The 26,645-nt window shown below is 51.3% G+C and overlaps 1 protein-coding gene across 1 annotated transcript; it reads left to right on the plus strand.

Annotated features, from left to right (window-relative positions):
* The first annotated feature begins 1,026 nt into the window (after nt 1–1,026).
* LOC115097633 (potassium voltage-gated channel subfamily V member 2-like) lies at nt 1,027–9,862 on the plus strand. Its single transcript, XM_029613572.1, has 2 exons — nt 1,027–2,286; nt 9,551–9,862. The coding sequence occupies exons 1-2, from the start codon at nt 1,027–1,029 to the stop codon at nt 9,860–9,862; spliced, it is 1,572 nt and encodes a 523-aa protein (XP_029469432.1).
* Nucleotides 9,863–26,645: the final 16,783 nt, after the last annotated feature.

Consider the following 26,645-nt stretch of genomic DNA (forward strand, 5'->3'; position numbering starts at 1 on the left):
TAATCGTCTCACAGATCTTTCCTGGAACGGGAGGGTAAAACCTCCTGGTCCGTGGTGACCCTGTGCTTGCAGGAAGGCGCTGACGGCACCGCTGGAGCCCACACCTGGCCCAGCAGTAACAGTTTAGCGTCCCTCCAGCAGCCCTGGTGATTTTTATATAAGGTTTGGTTGCCAGATGTCTCCCATGTTCTCTCGGAGGCCGCTGTTATGCTTAAACCCGTTTTGGTTGAAAGCCTTCACTTCCTGCATTCATTGCTATCCCATGTGGCCTTCCAAAGCGGCTGTGGGTTGGTAGCAAAGATATTTGCCTTTCCTTCTCCTGGGTGCAGGCCGACCGACGGGTGCAGGACCGCAAGTCTCCAGGAGCACAGGAATCGGATTAAAATATTTCTGCAGGAAAATCCGGCCCCCGTTACCTAACTATTAGGAAGCCTGTTAAGTAAAGCCTCTTATTTTCAGCAGGCTCCTTATTTAGTACATCTGTGGTTTAATACATTCATGCGATTGTGCATTTTTATGTCATTAAGACTTGTGTACCTGCATTTTCTATCGTATGTTTTGGTTTTTATCATGACGTCTTTTATTTTTATTACTTCTTCTTGTTATATTCTTTGGTGTTATCGTTTTGACGATTCATTATGTGTGTGGGAAATCTATTAACCGCCAAGTATTTTGGATTGAGCGGGTTACAAATTATGAAATAAAATCACCAAAGGGTTAAGACAGCATGGGGAGTCAATCTTATTACTGACTTAAGAAACTGGAAGCTCCTACTTGAAAATCTCTGCATCTTGACAGTAATTACTAAATCTGTCTCTTATAATCCCAGTGTTTGCTCGGGGCTGGAGATTTGGTGACGCAGGGACACAGCGCACAGCAACGTCCCATGCGAAAAGGGTGTCCCTTATGTCCAAGGGACGATACACAGCAGTGTTTGCGCTGAACGGTTGGACTTTTAAGCAAGTACAAGACAACGCTGGGAAACCAGGACTCACCCCCGCTGCCCTGAAAATCCCCCTAAGCACAATGAAGGGATCGGTAAGGAGACGATCGAGTCTCTCCGCAAACCTGAAGATTGGTGAGCGGGCGAGGGCAGAAGGAGATGACCGCTCCTTTCTGTTTGCCCAGGCAGGCTCAGTAAAGCCCTGGCGGTCCACGCAGGACCTGGAGGAAAGGGCCCGGGAGCAGCCTGGTGCGCCTTCGGCGTTTGCCAGGGCCAGCCCCGGCCTCCTCATCCTCAATGTGGGAGGCGTCGTCTTCCAGCTGGATTCCTCTGCCGCTGCTCGCTACCCCCGCACGAGGATTGGAAGGCTGGTGGCCTGCACGGATCTGAACGGGAAGTTAGGCCTCTGTGACGACTTCTCTTTCGAACGCAGCGAATATTTCTTTGATCGTGATCCGATGGTCTTCCGTTACGTTGCTCGCTTTTACTGCAGTGGGGTCCTGTGGGTCATGGACGAGCTTTGCCCGACCAGCTTCATGGAAGAGATTGAGTACTGGGGAATCCCTCTGAGTTACTCGCACAGCTGCTGCCACAGCCTGTTCGAGGAGCACCAGGATGAGCTGGAAGAGCACCGTAAGGTCCAGAGGGAGCTGCAAGCCGAATTGGAGCCCCTGGCCCAAGAGGAGCACTTTGAGGGCAAGTGGTTCAGCGAGCTTCGGAAGAAGATCTGGAATCTGGTGGAGAACCCCCGCTCTTCGGCCCCTGCCAGGGTCGTGGCCATCCTCTCCAGCATCTTTGTCCTGGTCTCCATTGTGGCCATGTGCCTGAGTACCGTGGAGGAGCTGCAGCAGCTCAGGGTCAGCGGCAAGTCTTGTATGGAGCACGTGGAAGGTCTCTGTGTTGCCTTCTTCACCGCAGAGTACCTGGTGCGACTGCTCTCCGCGCCGGACCCGAAGAGGTTTCTGAAGACGGCCCTGAACTTCGTGGACCTGGTGGCGATCCTCCCGTTTTATGTCCAGATGGTGTTTGAGCACTTTTTGGAAGAGGTGGACCTGCACCTCCGTCACAATGACATAGAGAAGATGGAGAGGGTGGGGCAGCTGGGCAAAGTGCTGAAAACCGTCCGACTCCTGCGCGTCTTACGGATTCTGAAATTGGCCCGGCACTCCACGGGCCTGAGAGCGTTCGGCTTCACCCTGCGGCAGTGCTACCAGCAGGTGTTCTGCCTCTTCCTCTTCATTGCCATGGGCATCTTCGCCTTCTCGTCTCTCATGCATTCAGTGGAGCATGATCACCCAGGAAGCCATTTCAGCAGCATCCCTGAGACCTGGTGGTGGGCAGCGGTCAGTTTGATCCTGTGTCGTTATTCCTGATACTAATTTCTCAAACCCCCCCCCCAGAGCCTTACAAAGGAATATTAATGCTGTAATAGTGATCATTTTAGTTTATATTTCATTTAAGTAACTGAGCTGGAGTTTTCAAAATGTATTTGATGTGGAATTCCATGAAATGATATAATGGGTGTTAAATACCATTTCAAAGTAGCTGAGGTTAGGATAAGGTAGCAAGTGAGATCATACAGGGATCTGTGTTGGGTTGAGGTTCAATATTTTATCTTCGATCAATGATCTGCAAGAAGTAAGTAGCAACCATACTGCCAACTTTTTTTGCAGATGACACCAACTCTAATCTTGTAAGCAGCTGCAGTGGTTTAGTCTCCATGTTTACCCAGTTGACTGACCAGTCCATTTCAGCTGCCCCCCCTCACCCCTCCAGCTGATCTCCCTCAAATGGGCTCATTTGATGCTATCAGAAGAATCCTTTTTGCCCTGCAGCAGTCGTCAAGCGATGGCAGCAGGTCCATGCTCACTGGAGGAAGTAGGGGACTCGATGTCCTCACTGCACGCTCTGCCCCTGCTGACACAAAATGGATGCTCCCAATAGCAGCAGAAAGGCCTCGTCAGGGTTTGCTGGGTCAGGACCTGCAGGTACTCCCGTGCCCTTGGCTGCCTAGAAACCTGAGTTTGAGAGACTCAACAAAAACAAAGCGCAAGGGCATCTCCTCAGCCTGGGGGGGGGGAATAGATTTTATCCCCCCCGCCACCGAGGCAAGAATTCTTTACTGCAAGAAATAGGAGAGATGTTAGGAGTGGAAATGGGCATTAGTGACCTGTGTGAAGGATAATATGGTTAGACTCCAGGGGAAAAGGCAGATCCAGAGACATAAACAGATTGCCATATTTGGGGTCCAGAAGAAAGTTTCTCATTACTGCAGAACTGGCTGTAGATACTCACTTTTCTTGTTCAACTTCCTCTTGATTACCAGAGAGAGAGAGAGAGGCAATCAGAAGAGGCCTGGACTCAATAGACCTCTGGTTTTCCATCCTAACCTGTTATAGAACAACTAGCGAAACGTGCCCAGCGTTGCTTGGGTATAACAGCCTGTGTGTGTGTGTGTGGGAATTGTGTGTGTGTGTGTGGGGGGGGGGGATGTGTGTGTGTGGGGGATGTGTGTGTGTGTGTGTACCTCTGCCTGAGCCTGTGTGTGTGTGTGTGGGGATGTGTGTGTGTGGGGTGTGTGTGTGTGTGGGAGACTGTATATGCATGTTCCTTTGTGTGTGTGTGTGTGGGGGGGAGGACTATGTGCATGTTCCTTTGTGTGTGGGGGCGGGGAGACTGTATGTGCATGTTCCTGTGTGTGGGGGGGAGGACTATGTGCATGTTCCTTTGTGTGTGGGGGCGGGGAGACTGTATGTGCATGTTCCTGTGTGTGGGGGGGAGGACTATGTGCATGTTCCTTTGTGTGTGTGTGTGTGTGTGTGTGTGTGTGGGGGAGGACTATGTGCATGTTCTTTTGTGTGTGTGTGTGTGTGTGTGGGAGGGGGGAGACTGTGCATGTTCCTTTGTGTGTGTGTGTGGGAGGGGGGAGACTGTGCATGTTCCTGTGTGTGTGTGTGGGGAGACTATGTGCATGTTCCTTTGTGTGTGTGTGGGGAAGACTATGTGCATGTTCCTTTGTGTGTGTGTGTGGAGAGACTGTACGTGCATGTTCCTTTGTGTGTGTGTGTATGGGAGACTGTATGTGCATGTTCTTTTGTGTGTGTGTGTGGGGGGGGGGGAGACTGTATGTGCATGTTCCTTTGTGTGTTGTGTGTGTGGAGACTGTATGTGCATGTTCCTTTGTGTGTGTGTGTGTGTGGGGAGACTGTATGTGCATGTTCCTTTGTGTGTGCGTGTGGGGGGGGGGCACTGTATGTGCATGTTCCTTTGTGTGTGTGTGTGTGGGGGGAGACTATGTGCATGCTCCTTTGTGTGTGTGTGTGTGGGAGACTATGTGCATGTTCCTGTGTGTGTGTGTATACCTCTGCCTGGGTATGTGTCTCTGCCTGAGCCTATGTATGTGTGTGTGTGTGTGGGAAGACTGTATGTGCATGTTCCTTTGTGTGTGTGTGTGTGTGTGTGTGTGTGTGTGTGTGTGTGGGAAGACTATGTGCATGTTCCTTTGTGTGTGTGTGTGTGTGTGGGGAAGACTATGTGCATGTTCCTTTGTGTGTGTGTGGGGGAGACTGTATGTGCATGTTCCTTTGTGTGTGTGTGGGAGACTGTATGTGCATGTTCCTTTGTGTGGTGTGTGTGTGGGGAGACTGTATGTGCATGTTCCTTTGTGTGTGTGTGTGGGGGGGGGAGACTGCATGTTCCTTTGTGTGTGTGTGTGGGGGGGAAGACTATGTGCATGTTCCTTTGTGGTGTGTGTGTGTGTGGGGGGGGGAGACTGTATGTGCATGTTCATTTGTGTGTGTGTGGGGGGGAGACTGTATGTGCATGTGCCTGTGTGTGTGTGTGTGGGGAGACTGTATGTGCATGTTCCTGTGTGTGTGTGTGTGTGTGTGTGGCGGGAGACTGTATGTGCATGTTCCTTTGTGTGTGTGTGGGGGGGGGGGGGACGACTGTATGTGCATGTTCCTTTGTGTGTGTGTGTGTGGGGGGGGGGGGACGACTGTATGTGCATGTTCCTTTGTGTGTGTGTGGCGGGAGACTGTATGTGCATGTTCCTGTGTGTATGTGTGTGGCGGGAGACTGTATGTGCATGTTTCTTTGTGTGTGTGTGTGGGGGGGGGAGACTGTATGTGCATGTTCCTGTGTGTGTGTGTGTGTGTGTGTGGCGGGAGACTGTATGTGCATGTTCCTTTGTGTGTGTGTGTGGGGGGGGGGGGGGGGGACGACTGTATGTGCATGTTCCTTTGTGTGTGTGTGGCGGGAGACTGTATGTGCATGTTCCTGTGTGTATGTGTGTGGCGGGAGACTGTATGTGCATGTTCCTTTGTGTGTGCGTGTGGGGGGGGGCACTGTATGTGCATGTTCCTGTGTGTATGTGTGTGGCGGGAGACTGTATGTGCATGTTTCTTTGTGTGTGTGTGTGGGGGGGGAGACTGTATGTGCATGTTCCTGTGTGTGTGTGTGTGTACCTCTGCCTGGGTATGTGTCTCTGCCTGAGCCTATGTATGTGCCTGTATGTGTGTGTGTGGGAGACTGTATGTGCATGTTCCTGTGTGTGTGTGTGTGTATGGGAGACTGTATGTGCATGTTCTTTTGTGTGTGTGTGTGGGGGGGGGAGACTGTATGTGCATGTTCCTGTGTGTGTGTGTGTGTGTACCTCTGCCTGGGTATGTGTCTCTGCCTGAGCCTATGTATGTGCCTGTATGTGTGTGTGTGGGAGACTGTATGTGCATGTTCCTGTGTGTGTGTGTGTCCTTTTAAATTTATTTACTTATTTATTTTTAAATATCTTTATTAAATGTTTGATTATTACATAAATCAAAAATAAAGAAAAAAAGGTCCAATACAACCCCATAAATCCACAGCAATCAAACAAAAGGTAAATTATCTGTAATCCTTTTCAAGTCCACATGAAGGATTAGGAATGGCTGGGAAGGCAGGGACAGGAGGCCAAGTCCTTATTAAACTCGGTGATGCCAGAGGCCTTGACCACATCCTCCGGCTTGATTGTGCATGGAGTGAAAATATACTTTCTGCGGTTTGTTTTAAGTCTGCTACTTGTTAGTTTCACAGACTGTCCCACTACTCTTTGAAAGGGTAAATAACCATTCCTTATTCACCTGTTCCACCCCGCTGGTGATTTTATAAACCTCTATCCTAGCCATTGTCAGCCCTCTCTCTTGCAAGCTGAAGAGCCCTGACCTGTCAGCCTTTCTTCATAAGGGAGCTAATCCAGCCCCTTTATCATTTCCCTTGGCCTTCTCTGTAACTTTTATTAGTTCTGCATCTTTCTTGAGATGGGGGTGGCCTAGAATTGCACGCAGCGCTCACCGCATGGCTGCACCAATGCATCTGTACAGAGCTAGAACGGAGTCACGGGGACGCCGATTTATAAAACGTCCAGGAGAGATTCAGCGAGGAGCAGGAGGTAGAAGCGAGGAGCAGGAGGAGAAAGTGAGCCCAGGGCTGACCTGGATGTACAGGAAGTGAGAGGGCTAGGGATGGGGTGCAGGACCCCACTCTGCCCCCTCCCCGCGAGGATGGCCCTGAGTGACATGCCAGGGGTAAGGGGCAGAATCGCTGGCAGAGTGGGATTAGAACTCGCGCAATAGGGGGGGGGGGGGAATGCTGCTCTTGTCATGAAAAGTTGGCAGTAACCCAACCTTTTCAGCAGATTGAAGGGTGGGTGGGCCGCTGTCTCAGAGGCGAGCTCCTGTCTCCTAGCAGCGGCGGAGGTTTCCTTTCTCTTGGAGGTTGGGTGCAAGCGTTCAGGGACGGAGCTTCCCTCTCAGAGGGGTGGGGCTGGCTCGCTGCCCTTCCAGAAGACACTGGGAGCTCATGGATGGGAACTGCGACCTGCAGAATGGGAGGGGCCAGCGCTGCTGTCCCTGGAGGACTTGGCAGAGTCTCTGTCCCGTGCTTGAGGCGAGCTACGACGGAGGATACGGTAGCTAGGTCTCTGCCCCAGAGGGTTTCCAGTCCCGGGGGGGGTGAGCTTATAACTGCCTGCACTGGTGTAAAGCCCGCAGGTCATTTGCAGCCGCAGATTTTATGCTAATTTTCCAAGGTGAACTTATGGGGATAACCTGACTTTGAGAATTGCCTTGGGAAGAGCATGCGCCCGCGTCTGCACCCGCTCGCTGACGTGCAGGGTTTACCTGAAAGAAAAATGTGTTTGAAATTGAAAAGTCCCGAGCTCCACCCCTGCAACCTCCTTTCCAGAATGCGAGGAGGGTGAGCAGTTTTGTACTCCATGGGCTATAGCAGTGGTTTAAAACTGCTCTGTAAGGTGGGACCTGAGGCAAGGGAGGCTGAAGCGAGAGTTGCGCAGGGTCACAAGGAGCAGGAGTGGGGGTTCGGACCCCCCATCCCCTCCAGCTGCTGGCACTGCTGCCTGGGGGCGAGGGGGGGGGGGACCCCGAGACGGAAGGGCCGCTGCCTTGCAAAGGACGGGGCAGAGCTGCCTTTTTCCTGCCGTGGGAGCGGGAGCACCGTGCTGAGTGCTGGAGACTGTGAAGCAGTCCAAGGAAAGGCAGCCAGGATGGGGTGTGGCCTGCAGCACGAGCCATAGCAGGGGAGGCTGAAGGACCGAAAGAGGAGCCCCCTGGGGACACGATACAGACATTTACTGTAGATACAGGATGCATGGAAAACCAAGCCTTTTCCATTGTAAGTAGGGGTCAGGACACGAAGCTCCAAGGAGGCAGACTCGGGAACACTGCCAGGAAAGATTTCTTATAAATAGACCAATACACAGAGGGGTAGGGTTTTAAATAAATGCATGCACGCTACCCAGCGCGTGCACATGGACGTGCACACATGTTATAAAATTAGTGGCGGTGACGGGCGCTGGGGGGGAGGGCGTCGATTTTGTCCATTTTCGCAAGGCGACACTTCAGGGCCTTCCCCAGTTCCCTCCCAGTCTGTTCCAATTAAGGAGCGGACTGGGAGGGAACTTCCCTCCCCCTCCCCCTATCCTACCCACCCCCTATCCCAGGGCCCCCCCCCATTTTGTTTGCTCCTGCAAAGGAGCTGTAGTAAGTTGCGCGCACCGGCACGCGATTTCCCGGCCCAGTGACGAATGGCTCTAGCCCCGCCCCTGCCTCGCCCCCTCGCTCTAGCCCCGCCCCCTCTGCCGAGGCCTGGCTCTTGTGCGCGTAACGGGGTCACGCGTGCGGCCAGGCCCCTTTTAAAATGTGCGGGGTGCGAGTAAGGCCCGGCCACGCATTAAATCGATGTTAAAAAAAAAAACCAAAAATGTTTTTTTTCCCCCAGTGATGGCAGCCAAATGGCTTTCTGCAGCGTTAGAAATTGTGGTTGTACGACATTCAGCCGGGTGCGCTGTCTGAGGTATTTTCCCCCCTTAATTTAACAGTTTAACAATTTCTGATTCACATCTCTCTCTTCTTGATAACGGCCTGCAGACGGGACCTCTGGCTCTGTAGATGTCAGTATGGTAAACAGAATTAAAACAATTTTTATTTGATGATCTAAAAAAAAATGCTAACAATTGATAAAAATCAGTGGATAGGTTTTTCTGCATGGACGGGTGAGGGGTGCGTGTTTTCTTCATATACGAAATATTTTGTCACAGAGAGAGCAGCAGATGCAGGGAGCATTTCCCAGGTACAGGTGGTTGAAAACTGCAATGAAATTCATAAGAGCTTGGGATAAGCACGTAGGGTGGAAATGAAGAGTTAACCTGCACGGCGCCGCAGTTGCTACATTAACAGAATCTACCTTATAAATGGGCTCTGACCGACGGCCCGCAAATGCGCAGTAGAGAGCAGCTGTACCGCGCATGTGTGGGTGAGCATGTCAGTCAGAGCCGAGCGTGCCCAAAAAAAAAATGGCGCTGGGGCCGCAGGAGCAGTGGAGGTGAGAAGCAGGAGCGGCGGTGGTGAGGAGAGTAGCAGCGGCAGCGAGCAGTAGCGGCGCCGCGCACGCACGGGAGGGACCCCCCCAGAGATCTTCCGTCTGCCGGTTGTGGATGATCTGAAAGGGGAGGGGATTGAGAGAGGGGGAGTGACTGAGGAGGAGGAGGAGAGAGAGAGTGAGGGGAAGGGGAGGGGGGAGGAGAGAGTGAGGGGGGGAGGAGAGAGGGAGGAAGGGGGAAGGAGAGAGGGAGGAAGGGGAGAGGGAGGAGGGGGAGAGGGGGAGAGGGAGGGAGAATAGAGGGGGAGGGGGGAGAGGGAGGAAGAGGGGAGGGAGGGAGAATAGAGGGGGAGGGGGGGAGAGGAGGGAGGGAGGGAGACTAGAGGGAGGAGGGAGAATGAGGGGGAGGGAGTGGGAAGGAAATGGACCGAAAATTTTTTTTGTTAATGTAGCACGTTGTTACGGGCTTAACGGCTAGTAAAGGAATAAATAAAGCTTGCTGGGCAGACTGGATGGGGCACCCCACCCTGGGGTGGTTTCTGTGTTACTCCCACCCAGTGAGTGTCAGTCCGCACGTTAGCACCCGGGACTGCAGAATCTTCACTTCTAACCACTTTGGGTCCTATTCTCAAATACATTCAATGCGGTACCTCCGCACAGACAGACAGACAGACAGATACTAGCATGCGATGCCGGGGAGCGAAGCTGTAAACTCCTCCCGTCCTCTGCTTGCAGGTGAGCATCTCCACCGTGGGCTACGGCGACAACGTGCCGGAGACCGTGCTGGGGCGGGTCGTGGCCTTCCTCTGCATCTCTTTCGGCATCATCCTGAACGGCATGCCCATTTCCATCCTCTACAACAGGTTCTCTGACTTCTACGCCAAGCTGAAGGCGCAGGAGGCCCCCGCGACCCAGCAGCCCGGGGCGGGAATCCGGCTCCGGAAGCAGCTGCGGAGGAGGCTGGGAGAATGCTGGAGCGGAAGAGCAGGGACGCGAGGCCTGGGAAGCCCCAGGCAGGGGCGGCCTCACCAGCAGAGCCTTAAATAGGGCTGGGCGAGGGTGGCAGCTGAGGATTGGGGTTAATTACTGCCCCGTGTCGACTAGCAACTGGAATAAAAAGGCCCGAAGAGAAAAAAAAAAACGTAATTGTCGGCCCAGAGACAGAACAACTGGGGCTGAGAACGGCATGAGAGTGAATTCCTGATAGGAAGGTGCCAAGAAAGCTACAAGAACAAAAGAAGTAGTGAGCAAGCATAATATGTGATGTCTGAGAGGCACATGAAGGAAAAGTGCCAGCCATCGTAGGGGATGAGACAGGGGGAGGGAGGAAGAATGTGCGAGCCACGTTTAACAGTGGATAAAAGACGAATGCAAATCTTAAAACGATGAGTAGACTGGCGCTGCCTGGTGCGCAGTTAATTCTGTGATACCTGGCACCGTTTACTCCCTTAAGGAAAACACAGTCTTGTTTCCTTCGGTTTCTGCCATCGAGTTTTGTATGTATGGAAAGCAAACAATGCCGGCGATGATAGATCTCTGAGCTGCTTAATAAATGTTGTGTTTTGAAACTGAAAGGCTGTTTCATCCCTGGCTTTGTGCCCTTACCAGGCGGGGTAAGTTTCAAAGTTTCGACACAGCGGCCCAGAACGTGTGGGGGATGGGACGTGGGCAGACGCCGGGAAATGCGGTGGATAAAAAGCCAGGAAGGATGCAGCTCTCCTCTCTCTGTCTAGGTTGGAGAGGAAGAGAGGACGAGGGATCAGAGTGGAGGGAGAAAGGCAGGGCCGGTGCAGCATTTGGCCCCCTTAGGCGAACCTTCGGTCATGCAGACCCCTCCCCCTTTTGGTGGCAGCTCCAGCACGGCGCTCCCTTCTCTGGCAGCTTTGGGATTTTGCTGTCCCCAAAATGCTGGCGTTCTAGGTGACCGCCTGGTTTGCTTAATGGAAGCGCTGGCCCTGGAGGAGGGAGTGGAGAGGATCAGGGTAGAGGCGGCGTTTGTGTGTGAGGGAAGGCGGGAAGTGGGTGCCTCGGCCAATAAGTGTCCAGTTAGGGCTCTGATTACCATTCTGTAATTCCTCGCTACCTCTCCTCCCTGATGTCTCCCCACACTCTTCCTCTTGAGGAGGGCCCTCCTCCTCCTCCTCTATCGCCCGCGCCAGGTTCTGGGCTTTCCACCTTCCTGCTCCTTACACCTGCTCCAGGTTTCATGAGTCCATGCATGTAAAGCTGCTTTTAACCTTTCTTCCCTGGTTCTTTTGACCATAGCCTTGTTGGTGATTTCCCTCTGTTTGGAGCTGTTTGTCTTGAATAAATTGTTTAGATCTGCAGAGAAGGGACTGGGGATAATTTTGAAAGCCATTCATGTCCATAAACCTGGTTTTGCCTGCGTAAAAAGCCGGTCTAAACCCGACGAGCTCAGCCTATGTGTGAAAGTTTGCGCTTCACTCAGTTTTGCACAATTCTCTGCTGCGCACTGAGGAGAGAGTTAAAAAACCCAAGAGATAATTATGGGGCAGATCACGCTCCATGAGGCCCAGTATCCTGCGTCTTACAGTGGCCAAAAAGTAGAATTATTTCTTGTTCCTCAACTCCCAACTTACCCAGTACAAGCTACGCCCTTTTTGGAGGAGGTGTAACTGTGCGCGAGGTAACTTGTGTGCGTTCTCGCCAGCCGCCCAAGGATTTTCAAAACTGACTTACCTTAAGTTCACTTTGAAAATCCTTGGTAAAGTCTGCATGCTCAGTGTACCACTGTGTGGGCTGTTACAAAAATGATCTTCTTTACATGTAATTGTACAGCACTGCATATGTATAGAAGCACTATAGAAGCGATAAGCAGTAGTAATAGCAGGGATCTCATTTGAGACGGTGGTGGGTGGGGCATTGCCGTGGGATCTCACGTTACTGAGACGGTGGCGGTTGGGGCATTGCCGTGGGATCTCACGATACTGAGACGGTGGTGAGTGGGGCATTGCCATGGGATCTCACGTTACTGAGACGGTGGCGGTTGGGGCATTGCCATGGGATCTCACGTTACTGAGTCGGTGGCGAGTAGGGCACTGCCGTGGTATCTCATGATACTGAGACGGTGGCGAGTGAGGCATTGCCATGGGATCTCACGATACTGAGACGGTGGCAAGTGGGGCATTGCCGTGGGATCTCACGTTACTGAGACGGCGAGTGGGGCATTGCCATGGGATCTCACTTTACTGAGACGGTGGCGGTTGGGGCATTGCCATGGGATCTCACGTTACTGAGTCGGTGGCGAGTAGGGCACTGCCGTGGGATCTCACGATACTGAGCCGGTGGTGAGTGGGGCATTGCCGTGGGATCTCATGATACTGAGACGGTGGCGAGTGGGGCACTGCCGAGGGATCTCACGATACTGAGACGGTGGCGAGTGGGGACACTGCCGTGGGATCTCACATTACTGAGACGGTGGCGAGTGGGGCACTGCCGTGGGATCTCACGTTACTGAGACGGTGGCGAATGGGGCATTGCCGTGGGATCTCAGAATACTGAGACGGCGAGTGGGGCATTGCCATGGGATCTCACAATACTGAGGCGGTGGCGAGTGGGGCATTGCCGTGAGATTTCACGTTACTGAGACGGTGGTGAGTGGGGCATTGCCGTGGGATTTCACATTACTGAGACGGTGGCGAGTGGGGCATTGCCGTGGGATCTCACGTTACTGAGACGGCGAGTGGGGCATTGCCGTGGGATCTCACGTTACTGAGACGGTGGTGAGTGGGGCATTGCCGTGGGATCTCACGTTACTGAGTCGGTGGCGAGTAGGGCACTGCCGTGGGATCTCACGATACTGAGCCGGTGGTGAGTGGGGCATTGCCGTGGGATCTCATGATACTGAGATGGTGGCGAGTGGGGCACTGCCGAGGGATCTCACGATACTGAGACGGTGGCGAGTGGGGCACTGCCGTGGGATCTCACGTTACTGAGACGGTGGCGAGTGGGGCATTGCCGTGGGATTTCACGTTACTGAGACGGTGGCGAGTGGGGCATTGCCGTGGGATTTCACGTTACTGAGACGGTGGTGAGTGGGGGATTGCCGTGGGATCTCACGTTACTGAGATGGTGGCGAGTGGGGCACTGCCATGGGATCTCACGTTACTGAGACGATCGTGAGTGCGGCACTGCCGTGGGATCTCATGTTATTGAGACGGTGGCGAGTGGGACATTGCCGTGGGATCTCACGTTACTGAGACGGTGGTGAGTGGGGTTGAGACGGTGGTGAGTGGGGCATTGCCGAGGGATCTCACGTTACTGAGACGGTGGCGAGTGGGGCATTGCCGAGGGATCTCACGTTACTGAGACGGTGGCGAGTGGGGCACTGCCGTGGGATCTCACGTTATTGAGATGGTGGTGAGTGGGGCTGAGACGGTGGCGATTGTGGCATTGCCGTGGGATCTCATGTTACTGAGTTGGTGGCGAGTGTGGCATTGCCGTGGGATCTCATGTTACTGAGATGATCGTGAGTGCAGCATTACCATGAGATCTTACAAGACAGATGTAGCACTGTCACTGGATCTTATATCACTGCAGTCAAAGGCACCCCAGCAAACTTTTCTTGGTTTTACGACATTAATTTGTTTTTTCAGGTTTTCCCTCATTCATTTTTAATCTCAGTTTTGCTTGATTCATTTAATTTTTTTTTTTTAATGTCAGGTTCCTCCTCCTTCTTTGAGGTTTCCAACACAATCAGAACTAGCTCCTGCTAAGGCACCGTAAATCTTCATTCCCAGCTGCCTGGAGCTTTTCCCCATTCTTTCTGACGGTCTGTCCTGCTTCCACTAGAGGGCACTGCAGGATAATCTCCATGTAATCCATGCACACAGGGTGATTTCTGCATCCTCAATGTCTGGATAGTGCTGTGGATGATGGGCAGATTAGCTGAGAGTAATTAACTAGTGGGTCCCGTGGCAGGATTGTGCCTGCGTTGTACAACACATGATTAGATGGCGAGAGCAGTGACATACAGGCAGCTCGTTCAGCTTCTGCCAAAATATTCATGTACATAAGTCATAAGAGAGACTTTCAGAGAGATGGCGGACAAAATGAGGCTCCACACGTACAAACCTGCTGGGAAAAGTTAATAACCCCGAGAATGAGGCAGAAAACAGTGCAGTTTCCTCCCGCTCCTTTGAGCTTGCAGCTCAGTCGGATCCAGGGGTTGAGAGCTGGTGCCATGAGCCCAGTAGTTGCAGTTGCAGTCTCTTAACTGGGGTGCATGCACCAGGCCTCCTTCCTGAGCTCTGAAACCCTGGGCTCTGAATGCAGCCACTAGGGGTCACCGTTGCACAATGATTGATTTTTATTTCTGCATTTAGATTAACTTTATAAGCTGCCTGAATCAAAGCAAGCTCTACGTAGTGTAAAAGAATGTACAGATTCAACATACAATAGTAAAAAAAACCAAAAAACCAAACTCAAAAATAAACCACAAAATGATGACAAAGAATCTAATAAAAAAACAAACGCAGATTAGCCAAATGATCCTACTTCAGGGCAAGAATCTGAAAAGAGTCATAAATAATACAAGAGCCCTATAACTCCCTCCCCATCTCTTCAGGGGCTGTGAACACTGCCTCCCCTGCGACCCCCAACTCTTCACATGGCACCACTGTCACTGGGGGGGTGGGGAGTGCAGGCTGAAGAACCAGAGGGGTCTTGATGATCTAGCGATAGACTGGGCAAACTGCTGGACTGGTTATTTCCTCCACGTGCACAGGTTCTAAAATGTGCTCACATGCGTGTGCAGAAGCCAACGAGTCCTAAGGAAAGAGACGCGAATAACATTTTCTCACCTAACCGTTTAAGATTAGGAGCACACGTGCCCGCGGCTTAGGTGTATTTTATATTATACGAACGCACACCCCCGGGGGAAATTCGGAGCTACTGCAGAACGCAGAATTTGGGCGGATGTCCCCTCTTGCACAGAATTTTCCATTTTCTGCGCAGAATTCGGAGCAGGCCTGGTGCGTCGCGAGCGGAACCCCCATCCCGCTCGCGGTGAAGATGGCGAAGGCCCCAGCGGTTGCAAGCAAAGCTCATTCTGTTTGTGGTGAAGTTGGTGCAGGCGCTGGTGAGAGTGGGTCTATATGTAGAGGTGTTGTGTATATGAGAGAGAGAGTGCGAGGCTGCGTGTAGGTGTGCTTGTATGTGTGTGTGTGTGAGAGAGAGCCTGTATGCTTCAACATTGCTCTCTGCTTCAACGGCAGGGGGAAATGTGGAAAAGAGGATTTACATTCAGACAACATCCAACAAGGCAAGGATCTGTGCAGTCTGGGTAAATAAGCATCGGGGTAACTTGCTTGATGCGGCGGTTACTACCCTTAACCATTAAGCCTTGTGTTCATCTTTGATGCAACTCCAACATTACTCTCTGCATCAATGGCAGGGGGTGGCAGGAAATTTGAATCAAACAGTTACCAACAAGGGCCCTGAACTTGGTGGTCGGTGAAACAGATAAGTATGGGAAAATAAGTGTGGGAGCTTGCTGGGCAGACTGGATGGGCCGATTGGTCTTTTTCTGCTATCATTTCTATGTTTCTATGTATGTATGTGTGTGAGAGTGCCAGAGAGACTAGGAGCCTATGTGGGGAGATTGTGAGGGAGTATGTATATCTGCAAGAGACTGGGAGCTGGTGTGTGTCAAAAAGAGATTGTGTGTATGTAAGGGAGTGAGAGTGCTTGTTTGTGAGAGAGGGAGCCTGTGTGAGGGACTGTATGAGCAAGAGAAAGAGAGAGAGCCTGTCTGAGCATTTGTGCTCGTGAGTGAGAAAGAGGGAGCCTGTATGAGGGTGAGGGTGTATGTGTGTGTGTGAGAGAGAGGGGGAGCCTTTAGGAGGAGGTGTGTATGTGCATGAGAGAGAGAGCCTGTGTGAGGGTGAGGGTGTGTGTGTGTGAGAGAGGGGGAGCCTTTATGAGGAGGTGTGTATGTGCATGAGAGAGAGAGCCTGTGTGAGAGTGTGTGTGTGTGTGTGTGTGAGAGAGAGGGGGAGCCTTTATAAGAAGGTGTGTATGTGCATGAGAGAGAGAGCCTGTGTGAGGGTGTGTGTGTGTGTGTGTGTGTGTGTGTGTGTGTGAGAGGGGGAGCCTTTATGAGGAGGTGTGTATGTGCATGAGAGAGAGAGCCTGTGTGAGGGTGTGTGTGTGTGTGTGTGTGAGAGGGGGAGCCTTTATGAGGAGGTGTGTATGTGCATGAGAGAGAGAGCCTGTGTGAGAGTGTGTGTGTGTGTGAGAGAGGGGGAGCCTTTATGAGGAGGTGTGTATGTGCATGAGAGAGAGAGCCTGTGTGAGGGTGTGTGTGTGTGAGAGGGGGAGCCTTTATGAGGAGGTGTGTATGTGCATGAGAGAGAGAGCCTGTGTGAGGGTGTGTGTGTGAGGTCAGTACTGAGAGAGGGGTCAATTTCTGGGAACGGCGATAGAGTGGTAGGGGTTGAGCCTAGAGGGGGAGGGGAGAGATAGTGGAGGGCGGAGGAGTTGGGGGGCCTGAGAGGGCAAAGTAAAAGGAGACTGGCCAAGGGGAGTGGGGAGAGTGAACTTCTAGGGAAATTCTGCACAAAGTATTTTAAACGCTGCATCTTTAAGTAATACATTTTTTCTGTATTATATTTTAAATCAATTACTTAAAGACTGTCATGGATATTGTGTTATTTTGAGCAATATAAAGTATTTATTTATTTATTTATTTATTTAACATTTCTTTTATACCGATATCCGTTTGCACATCGTATCGGTTCACAGTGAACAAAAAACCATTGGGCAGTGCCCGTACATATAACAGATAACATAATATAATATGATGAACTAGGCAACATATAAATACATTTTTGGGAGGAGCCCTTACATATAAAGCACGCAGAACTTTACATTTTTGCGTGCAGAATTCCCCCAGGAGTAGCGCCTGCACGGAGGATTTAAAATTCCAGCGTAGGTGGGTGCACGCACGCTCGTTTGAAAGTTAGCGTCTCCGTGAATTTTCGGAGGGGTTGGGAGGACTTGGGCGTTGCTGAAGCTGCAGAGAAACGTTACGTGTGCAGACAAAGAGGAGGTTTTTGAAGTGGGTGCACATTCGTGAATTTTATAGCCGGACTCCCCTCGCGTGCGCACGTATTTTTTTACGCCTTCTAAACGTGTCGCGGGATCCGTGCCTCCGTGCGTAAACAGAGGGTGATTAGGTGCACACGCTACAATTATTTAATGTGTAAAATGTCTGCACCTACTTATACAGAACAGGTGTGGAAACCACGCAGACCCCTGCATTAAAACGCGTGCATCCTAATTTCGGGGCGGTGATGCACGGTAAGATAACGCGCGAGCGCAACGGGGCCCGCCTCCTCAAGCGCGGCCATGCCGAGTTACGCACGCTCCTGCACGTGACCCCTCCCCCTGGATGGTGTGAATCCACTCAAATTCTAAGTGGCCACAACCAGGAGGCGACCCGAGTCTTCTCACCGACAGCCCGTTCTCCCTGGACGGTCTCGTGCATCCTGAGCTGCTTGGGTGTCCAGATTGCTCGGGGTCCAGCCGCCTCCCTGCCCGCGCTTCCTAATTCCGTACCAGCGGGAAGACGGAATTTGCCGACATTTTGCAAGCAGAGGCTGCCACTGTTAAGCTAGGCAACTCCTACCACAATTTATTGCAATTCTCCCCCCCAAAATAAGATTGGTAGAAATCCTTTTTGCCCAAAAGTCTGCTATTGTCCTGTAAAGCCAAAGATAAAGTGATCGTGTAAGTTGAATGTAACATGAGAAACCGAAATGCCTTTTGTCTGACAAATGTCTTGGTGTTGCTGGGAACGGGGGTCACTGTTTGTCTCTGCTTGGTTCTGATGTGCTGGCGAACGAGGAGATCAGTTCTGGCTCCCTGAATATTGCTTTTCCTCAATACGGGGCATTCCCAGGAGTCTGTTTAAGTCATAGGAGGAAAGGTCCACATGCAGATGACATTTTCTGATCTTCACATGGAGTTTTCCAGCAAAATGCAAACCAGCGAAAGGCACGCTGCAGGCGAACACGCGTTCTTTGTACCTGTGGCGAATCTCAAAGGGGAAGGAGACGAGTGCCTTTGCTCTGACCCAACTGGTGCCAATGTACGGTTTGAAAATCACCTCCAGAGTTCCTTCTAATCCTTCCGGTTATTTCTAAAAGACTCCTGTAGCATCCTGAGGCTGCAAGTCTCCTTGTTAGGCCAATAGGAAGGGCCCCAGCAATGCCAATTCTAGTCTTAAGAAAACAGAGCTGGCTCGGCAGGGCAGGATTTTAAGCCTCACTTGTTTCTGGGGTTTGCCATCCGAGCCGGGCCAGCCCTGGGTTTGCCCCTGTTGCATCCAGGCATTTGTGGTTTCCCGCCTTTGCTAGAGAAACTCGAACTACAAGTCCCCTAATGGAGTGCAGGCGAAAGCAGGACTGGATCAGCCTCTGGGGGCTAGCCTGGCTCAGGAGATGGACCTTTCCTTACCTCACTGGGGCTGATTCTAGCTGTCAGATTCTGGGCTTCCTCGCTAATCCTGATCTGTGCTTAGCTGCAGTCGTTGTATGAGCGGCAGCCCGTGCAGGGTGCGATCCTCAGCCACTACCTGACTGCTGAGCTACCAGCAAGACTGGGGAGAGCGGACTCATTTTAGGAAGTGACAACTCAGCCACCTCATTCCACAGTGCTGTGGATGTAGTTGATGGTCACGTCCTTTGAAATAAAATTATGGGTGAGGTTGCATAAAGAAACCCCGCCATTTTTGCTCATTACATGAGCTAGAATTAAGAAATTAGAAAATTTGGGAAAATAGTCAAAAGTGGCATCATGGGCTGGAACAGAAGGCTCACAGTGCATCGTGGGAAATGTAGTTTTGAAAGCCTGTCCAGCGGGCCAGTACTCCGAACTACATCTCCCATGACATTCATGCTGCTGGCAAGCAAGAGAAGCCGATGCTGGCCACATCGTGACCGGAAAGAAACATAAGAGAGTCATGGGAGGCCTCAACTCCATGACTCTAATACACAAAACTGCTGCGGCTGGGCAGGTGGGAGCTGATACCCAGTCCTCAGCGAAGAGAAAATGGGTTTTAGAGGAGGGCGGGGGGAAGGGGACAGAAACCTGGGAGGGGGAAGGCGAAAGGAAGACAGGAGCTGAGAAAGGGAACAGAAGCCGAGAACTGAGAGGGGAGAGGAGCAGGCAAGGTGGGTGTTGTGGAAGGGGCGTGAGGATGTGCGATTCTGTGTCATGCAGGGCCATGTGTGAGCGGGACAGAATGAAGAGTCTATGTGTGCCAGACAGAGAAGGCAACGCGTGTGGGCTTGAGAGAATGAGGGGAGAGAGGAGCAGAGGCTGAGTACTGAGAGGGGAGAGGGGCAGGCAAGGTGGGTGCTGTGGAAGGGGTGTGAGGATGTGCGATTCTGTGTCATGCAGGGCCACGTGTGAGCGGGACAGAATGAATGAGTCTGTATGTGCCAGACAGAGAAGGCAATGCGTGTGGGCTTGAGAGAATGAGGGGAGAGAGGAGCAGAGGCTGAGTACTGAGAGGGGAGAGGGGCAGGCAAGGTGGGTGCTGTGGAAGGGGCGTGAGGATGTGCGATTCTGTGTCATGCAGGGCCACGTGTGAGCGGGACAGAATGAAGAGTCTATGTGTGCCAGACAGAGAAGGCAATGCGTGTGGGTTGAGAGAACGAGGGGAGAGAGGAGCAGAGGCTGAGTACTGAGAGGGGAGAGGAGGAGGCAAGGTGGGTGCTGTGGAAGGGGTGTGAGGATGTGCGATTCTGTGTCATGCAGGGCCATGTGTGAGCGGGACAGAATGAAGAGTCTATGTGTGCCAGACAGAGAAGGCAACGCGTGTGGGCTTGAGAGAATGAGGGGAGAGAGGAGCAGAGGCTGAGTACTGAGGGGAGAGGGGCAGGCAAGGTGGGTGCTGTGGAAGGGGCGTGAGGATGTGCGATTCTGTGTCATGCAGGGCCACGTGTGAGCGGGACAGAATGAAGAGTCTATGTGTGCCAGACAGAGAAGGCAACGCGTGTGGGCTTGAGAGAACGAGGGGAGAGAGGAGCAGAGGCTGAGTACTGAGAGGGGAGAGGGGCAGGCAAGGTGGGTGCTGTGGAAGGGGCGTGAGGATGTGCGATTCTGTGTCATGCAGGGCCACGTGTGAGCGGGACAGAATGAAGAGTCTATGTGTGCCAGACAGAGAAGGCAATGCGTGTGGGTTTGAGAGAACGAGGGGAGAGAGGAGCAGAGGCTGAGTACTGAGAGGGGAGAGGAGGAGGCAAGGTGGGTGCTGTGGAAGGGGTGTGAGGATGTGCGATTCTGTGTCATGCAGGGCCATGTGTGAGCGGGACAGAATGAAGAGTCTATGTGTGCCAGACAGAGAAGGCAACGCGTGTGGGCTTGAGAGAATGAGGGGAGAGAGGAGCAGAGGCTGAGTACTGAGAGGGGAGAGGGGCAGGCAAGGTGGGTGCTGTGGAAGGGGCGTGAGGATGTGCGATTCTGTGTCATGCAGGGCCACGTGTGAGCGGGACAGAATGAAGAGTCTATGTGTGCCAGACAGAGAAGGCAACGCGTGTGGGCTTGAGAGAACGAGGGGAGAGAGGAGCAGAGGCTGAGTACTGAGAGGGGAGAGGGGCAGGCAAGGTGAGTGCTGTGGAAGGGGCGTGAGGATGTGCGATTCTGTGTCATGCAGGGCCATGTGTGAGCGGGACAGAATGAAGAGTCTATGTGTGCCAGACAGAGAAGGCAACGCGTGTGGGCTTGAGAGAATGAGGGGAGAGAGGAGCAGAGGCTGAGTACTGAGAGGGGAGAGGGGCAGGCAAGGTGGGTGCTGTGGAAGGGGCGTGAGGATGTGCGATTCTGTGTCATGCAGGGCCATGTGTGAGCGGGACAGAATGAAGAGTCTATGTGTGCCAGACAGAGAAGGCAACGCGTGTGGGCTTGAGAGAACGAGGGGAGAGAGGAGCAGAGGCTGAGTACTGAGAGGGGAGAGGGGCAGGCAAGGTGGGTGCTGTGGAAGGGGCGTGAGGATGTGCGATTCTGTGTCATGCAGGGCCACGTGTGAGCGGGACAGAATGAAGAGTCTATGTGTGCCAGACAGAGAAGGCAACGCGTGTGGGCTTGAGAGAACGAGGGGAGAGAGGAGCAGAGGCTGAGTACTGAGAGGGGAGAGGGGCAGGCAAGGTGAGTGCTGTGGAAGGGGCGTGAGGATGTGCGATTCTGTGTCATGCAGGGCCATGTGTGAGCGGGACAGAATGAAGAGTCTATGTGTGCCAGACAGAGAAGGCAACGCGTGTGGGCTTGAGAGAATGAGGGGAGAGAGGAGCAGAGGCTGAGTACTGAGAGGGGAGAGGGGCAGGCAAGGTGAGTGCTGTGGAAGGGGCGTGAGGATGTGCGATTCTGTGTCATGCAGGGCCATGTGTGAGCGGGACAGAATGAAGAGTCTATGTGTGCCAGACAGAGAAGGCAACGCGTGTGGGCTTGAGAGAACGAGGGGAGAGAGGAGCAGAGGCTGAACTTGCGTGCAAAGGGGAAAGACGAGGATTATGCTAGCTGCCTCTGCATGTAACAGGCTGGGCATGACAATTTCCGCTTTCTCCTTTTGTACCGTAGTCAACGGATGCCGTAGCTCGAAAGCTGCACGCAGAGCTCGCGCACTGATCCGAGGTAGCGCTCCTTGCCTTAATAAACGACTTGCTAAATTCAGCCTTCCCGTGTATCCTAGCTGAGGGCACAGGCTGGGTCTGCTCCTCGTGGCGCGTCTCCTTCTGCCGCACGATCGCTCCCATTTCTGGACATTGGCAGTGTGTGCAGGCCTTGAGCTCCCGAATTCTGCCGCCTTGCACCTCCTTCTGCCTCTCCTCGCTCACTCCTCGCGATGGCCCGAGCTCCACCGCCGTACAGGCTGTGCTTACACGAGGGGGAGAGACTTTCTTTAACCGGTCTTTTACTGAAACAGAGCATGGGATCCCTTACATTGCCACAGGGCGAGACAGACTAGCGCGTCACCGGGTGCCTCGGGCAAGCATTTCTCAGCCCTTTGTGTGCCCGGTTTGCTACCTTCCTCGGATTAATTGCACCGGTTGCCGTGCTGACCAGGCGGTCTTTAAATCTCATGGGTTAAGCCTCGCAGCCGGTCTGTATCATTTTAAGAAATGTGCTCTTATTGAAAAAAAAAAAAACAACAAAAATAAAATCTCTCTCTTCCTCTTTCCTTCTTCAGCAAACAGCATTGTGCTCAGAAAAGGAGCCAGCCAGCCATCAGATGATCATAGGGGAAAAATTGTCTCCCCTGGCTCTTTCCCTCCCCTATCCAGTCAGCCAGGACTAGGTCATTACTTCTCCCCCCCCCACTGCCCTCCCCCCTGCCCCATGGTACAGATCTTACTACTACTACTAGAGAGGCCCAGTGTGACTGAGGTCGAGTTGGGTGCGGAGGCCCCCGTCCCCTCCTGACGCCCGGGCAGCCTGAGAGCAGGACAGACCCCCGCCTTACCCTCCTGCCAGCTCATTAACCTTCAGAGACCAGGGCCTCAGCTGGGATAAAAAAAAAAAAAAATCGTCCGCAGGGCGAGGGTTAGGGACAGGTCCCTGCCGGCCGTGGCGCAGGGCGCAGAGCAGCGGGCCCAGCTTCCTCCTCATCCTCCCGCCATCGCCGTAGCTCCCCCCCCCGCACCGGCAGAAATGCCGCTGGCGACTGGGGCTTAGGCTGGGCACTGTGAAAGGAGACCTGACCTCCTTCAGCTTGGAATCGGTCTGCAGAACTGCCTTCTCTTTTTCCTCACGCCCTGAGCAGTGAATTCTGCTTTTTTTTTTTTCCCCTTAGGCATTCCCTCTTGCCTGCTTTTCCACGTCTCACCGGAGTTTCCCCACCCACAGAAAGGAAAGCAGGAGATCCCCATGAGATGCTGGAGACTTGGCCAGTGTGTGTGTGTGAGTGTGAGTGAGTGTGTGTGTGTGAGTGAGTGTGTGTGTGAGTGAGTGTGTGTGTGTGTGTGAGTGTGTGTGTGTGTGAGTGTGAGTGAGTGTGTGAGTGAGTGTGTGTGTGTGTGTGAGTGAGTGTGTGTGTGAGTGAGTGTGTGTGTGTGTGTGTGTGCACAGAGGGAGAGGAAGCGATCGCGCGCGCGCTGTCCACACAGGTGCTTTCCTGTTTATTCACAGTTGTCCTATTTTTACAGTGTCCTGCTTCCACAGCAGCCTTTCTGTTTCGGTTGCTGTGCTGCCTGGGCGCAGGCTTCACACTTTGCATAGTTTCCGTGCTTGCTGTGGTATTGCCAGCTGGCGGTCAGCCTGCACCTTCACGAGTTCCGCTGCGTTCGGTACAACTGACTCAGAAGGGTTAACTGTGACTGAAAGCAGGGTTGCCTGGGGGTTTCCAGCCTGTGGTTCTCTCTCATCTCTGGTCAGTACTAGTCAGGCCCCTGTGAATCGGCATCTAACCCGGCCAACCCTGCACAATTATTTCCATTTTACCTGTCCATATTTCAGTGGCCCACTCTACACTGGTCACTGTTATCTTCAGTTCATGCACAATAGGACTGTTTGCTTTACTTGTTAATAAAGTTTTTGGATGAAGAAGTGGCCTCTATCTGGAAGTAAGGACTGGGTTAAGCTACCTATTAAACCTGTGCACAGGAAATGCAAAGCACAGACAGAATAGTGTGTAAGCGAAGGGGCATGTATGGAAGAGGAAGGAGAATATATATATATAATATATATATTTTTTTTTTTGAATTCTCTGTTTTATTTTCAAAAGAAAATTACAACAAAATTTACAATACAGTTGAAAATACAGTCCTATAAGTCAGAATATAAAGATCTTTACAAAAGCAATATATTATTTAAGGGAATATTTTCCTGACTTTATTATAAGACTTATATAAGGCAATAGAAGTGTCTTCTCTTTAATTGAACGGTCTTAAGGTAACAAAACAAAACATGAAATTTATGCATTCAATCCCTTAACATTTTTCTATTCCGGTCATTGCATTGCCAGAAGATCCTTTAATCCTTCCGGATCGGTAAATGAATAGTTATTACCGTTCAGTTTAATGATACATCTGCATGGATATTTCAAATTGAAATATCCACCCTTCTCCAAGATTTTTCCCCTATACTGTAGAAAATTCTTTCTCCGGATCTGAGTTATCTTTATTAAATCTGGAAATATCCAAATTTTCTCTCCATAAAAGGTACTTAACCTATTTTGAAAGAAAGATCTCATTACAAGGTCTTTATCTGTGGAAAAAGCCAGTTGCACTAGTAGTACCCCTCTAGATTTTATTACTATCTCATCTTGAGATTTTTGTAATAGATCTGACAGATCTATAGTTACTAACTACTTCCTGTTCATTATCTACATCTCGTTTCTGATTCTGATCTAATTTTTTCATTTTATTCATTTTCCCTCCTAGATAATATGCCTTTATGATGACCGGGAGGCATTTCTCAGAAATTTTTAAGATCTGTATCAAGTAAGCCCTAAACAGTTCAATAGGATTCATCTTTCTAATTATAGGGAAGTTATTAACCCTTAAATTTAGCGATCTCACGGTATTTTCTAAAATCTCCAACCTTTTATTTACATCCTCTCCGGAAACAATCTGTTGGGTTTGGATCTTTTCTGTTTGCAATACTCTTTTTTCTAGTATATTTAAATCCTTTTTCTGTTTTTCCAGCTCAGCGGTATTGGATACCAGTGAAGTGGATGTCTGCATTACCACTTCTGTTAATCTATTGATTGAAGAATCGAATTTTACCATACAATTCCACAATGTTTCTAACGTAATGCATGTCGGTTTTTTTTGAAACTTTTTCAACATCAATGACTACCTTGATACTTTCTTTCTTATCTTTATCAAATTTACCATCTTTTGGTGTACTATACTCCTTTGGGGGGCTTTGCAAAAAACTAGCTTGAGGTCTCACTATATTTTCCAAATTTAACTCAGATATACCCTTTAACTGAACGGTTCCATTCTCCACCTCTGATATATTTAATATATCTCCTTGACAACCCCCTGTCTGCGTTGGGGTTATTCCACCCTCTCTAGCAGGGGGAGATGGTCATGCCGGAGCTCCCGGGCTTAAAGATGCCTCTATGGCCAGAGGATAAGCACCCCGTTCCAGTGACTCTCCTTCAGCGGCCAGCCCACATGGGAGATTTTGGGGATCTAACCATTCCAGTACTGTTTTCTGCCCACCCTCTATATTAACCACATCACTGGAAGGCCGTACCTTAGCCTTCCTTTTAGTGTGTGGCATATCAAGGGTAAGATAACACACACTTAGAGCAGAATAGGTACTGGAAGATGCATAAATATATAAACAAAAGAAATAAACACTTCTTGGAGATAAGAGAATATCTGCAAACTTCAGTACTTAACAAACCATAGGACAAGGTCCAGCATTCCAGCGAATCCGGCGAAGCCCGGCAAAGCCCTACTTCGCGCGCCCCTTAAGCGCGCGCGGCTTTAGCTGCGCGCCGCTGCTAAGTAGGAATTTATAGGTAAGAGTCCGGGTCCCGCCTCCTCCCGGAAGCAGGAAGCACCCCTCGTCCAGCAAACAGCAAACAGCAAAGTTGTTAAAGTTCCGTTGGGGCAAGCCTCCGCTTACCCCCGGGCAAGCTGTACAGGCAATAAAAGTTGCTTTCGCCTCCTACCTTGCAGGAGAATATATCTATGTAGCAGGAGAGAGGGTATGTGGTAGTAGGTATATGAGTTTGGAAGTAGATGTGTGTGAGGCAGTTGGTATGTATACAGGGCAGATGGTACATGTGTGAAGCAGTTGGTATGTGTGTGGAGCAGTAGATGAATATGAGGCAGTTGATACATGTGCAGGGCAGATGGAACAAGTGTGAAGCAGTAAGTATGTGTTGGGCAGTAGATGTATATGAGGCAGTTGGTATGTGTACAGGGCAGATGGTACATGTGTGAAGCAGTAGGAATGTGTGTGGGGCAGTAGATGTGTGTGAGGCATTTGGTACATGTGCAGAGCAGATGATACAAGTGTGAAGCAGTGGGTATGTGTGTCAGGCAGTAGATGTGTGTGAGAGTGTTGGTGCCTGTGCAGGGAAGATGTTACAAGTGAGAAGCAGTAGGTATGTGTGTGGGGCAGGAGATGTGTGTGAGGCAGTTGGTATATATGTAGGGCAGATGGTACAAGTGTGAAGCAGTGGGTATGTGTGTGGGGCAGTAGATGTGTGTGAGGCATTTGGTACATGTGCAGAGCAGATGGTACATGTGTGAAGCGGTAGGTATGTATGAAGGACAGTAGATGTGTGTGAGGCAGTTGGTGCTTGTGCAGGGCAGAAGGTACAAGTGTGATGGAGTGGGTATGTGTATGAGGCAGTTGATACATGTGCAGGGCAGATGGTATAAGTGTAAAGCAGTAGGTATGTGTGTTTGGCAGTAGATGTGTATCAGGCAGTTGGTACATGTGCAGAGCAGATGGTACATGTGTGAAGCGGTAGGTATGTATGAAGGACAGTAGATGTGTGTGAGGCAGTTGGTGCTTGTGCAGGGCAGAAGGTACAAGTGTGATGGAGTGGGTATGTGTATGAGGCAGTTGATACATGTGCAGGGCAGATGGTATAAGTGTAAAGCAGTAGGTATGTGTGTGGGGCAGTAGATGTGTATGAGGCAGTTGGTATATGTGTATTAGTCATTTGTGCTGGGCAGTTGGTATGTGTGTCGGTGTGTATGGTGAGTTTGTGTGTGTATGAGGCAGTTGGTATATGTGTATGAGTGGGTTGGTACATGGGCTGGGCAGTTGGGGGGTGTGTGTGTGTGTGTGTATGGTCAGTTTGTGTGTGTATGAGGGAGTTGGTATAAGTGTATGA

This window comes from Rhinatrema bivittatum, chromosome 8, assembly GCF_901001135.1.
Source record: "Rhinatrema bivittatum chromosome 8, aRhiBiv1.1, whole genome shotgun sequence".
NCBI lineage: Eukaryota > Metazoa > Chordata > Amphibia > Gymnophiona > Rhinatrematidae > Rhinatrema > Rhinatrema bivittatum.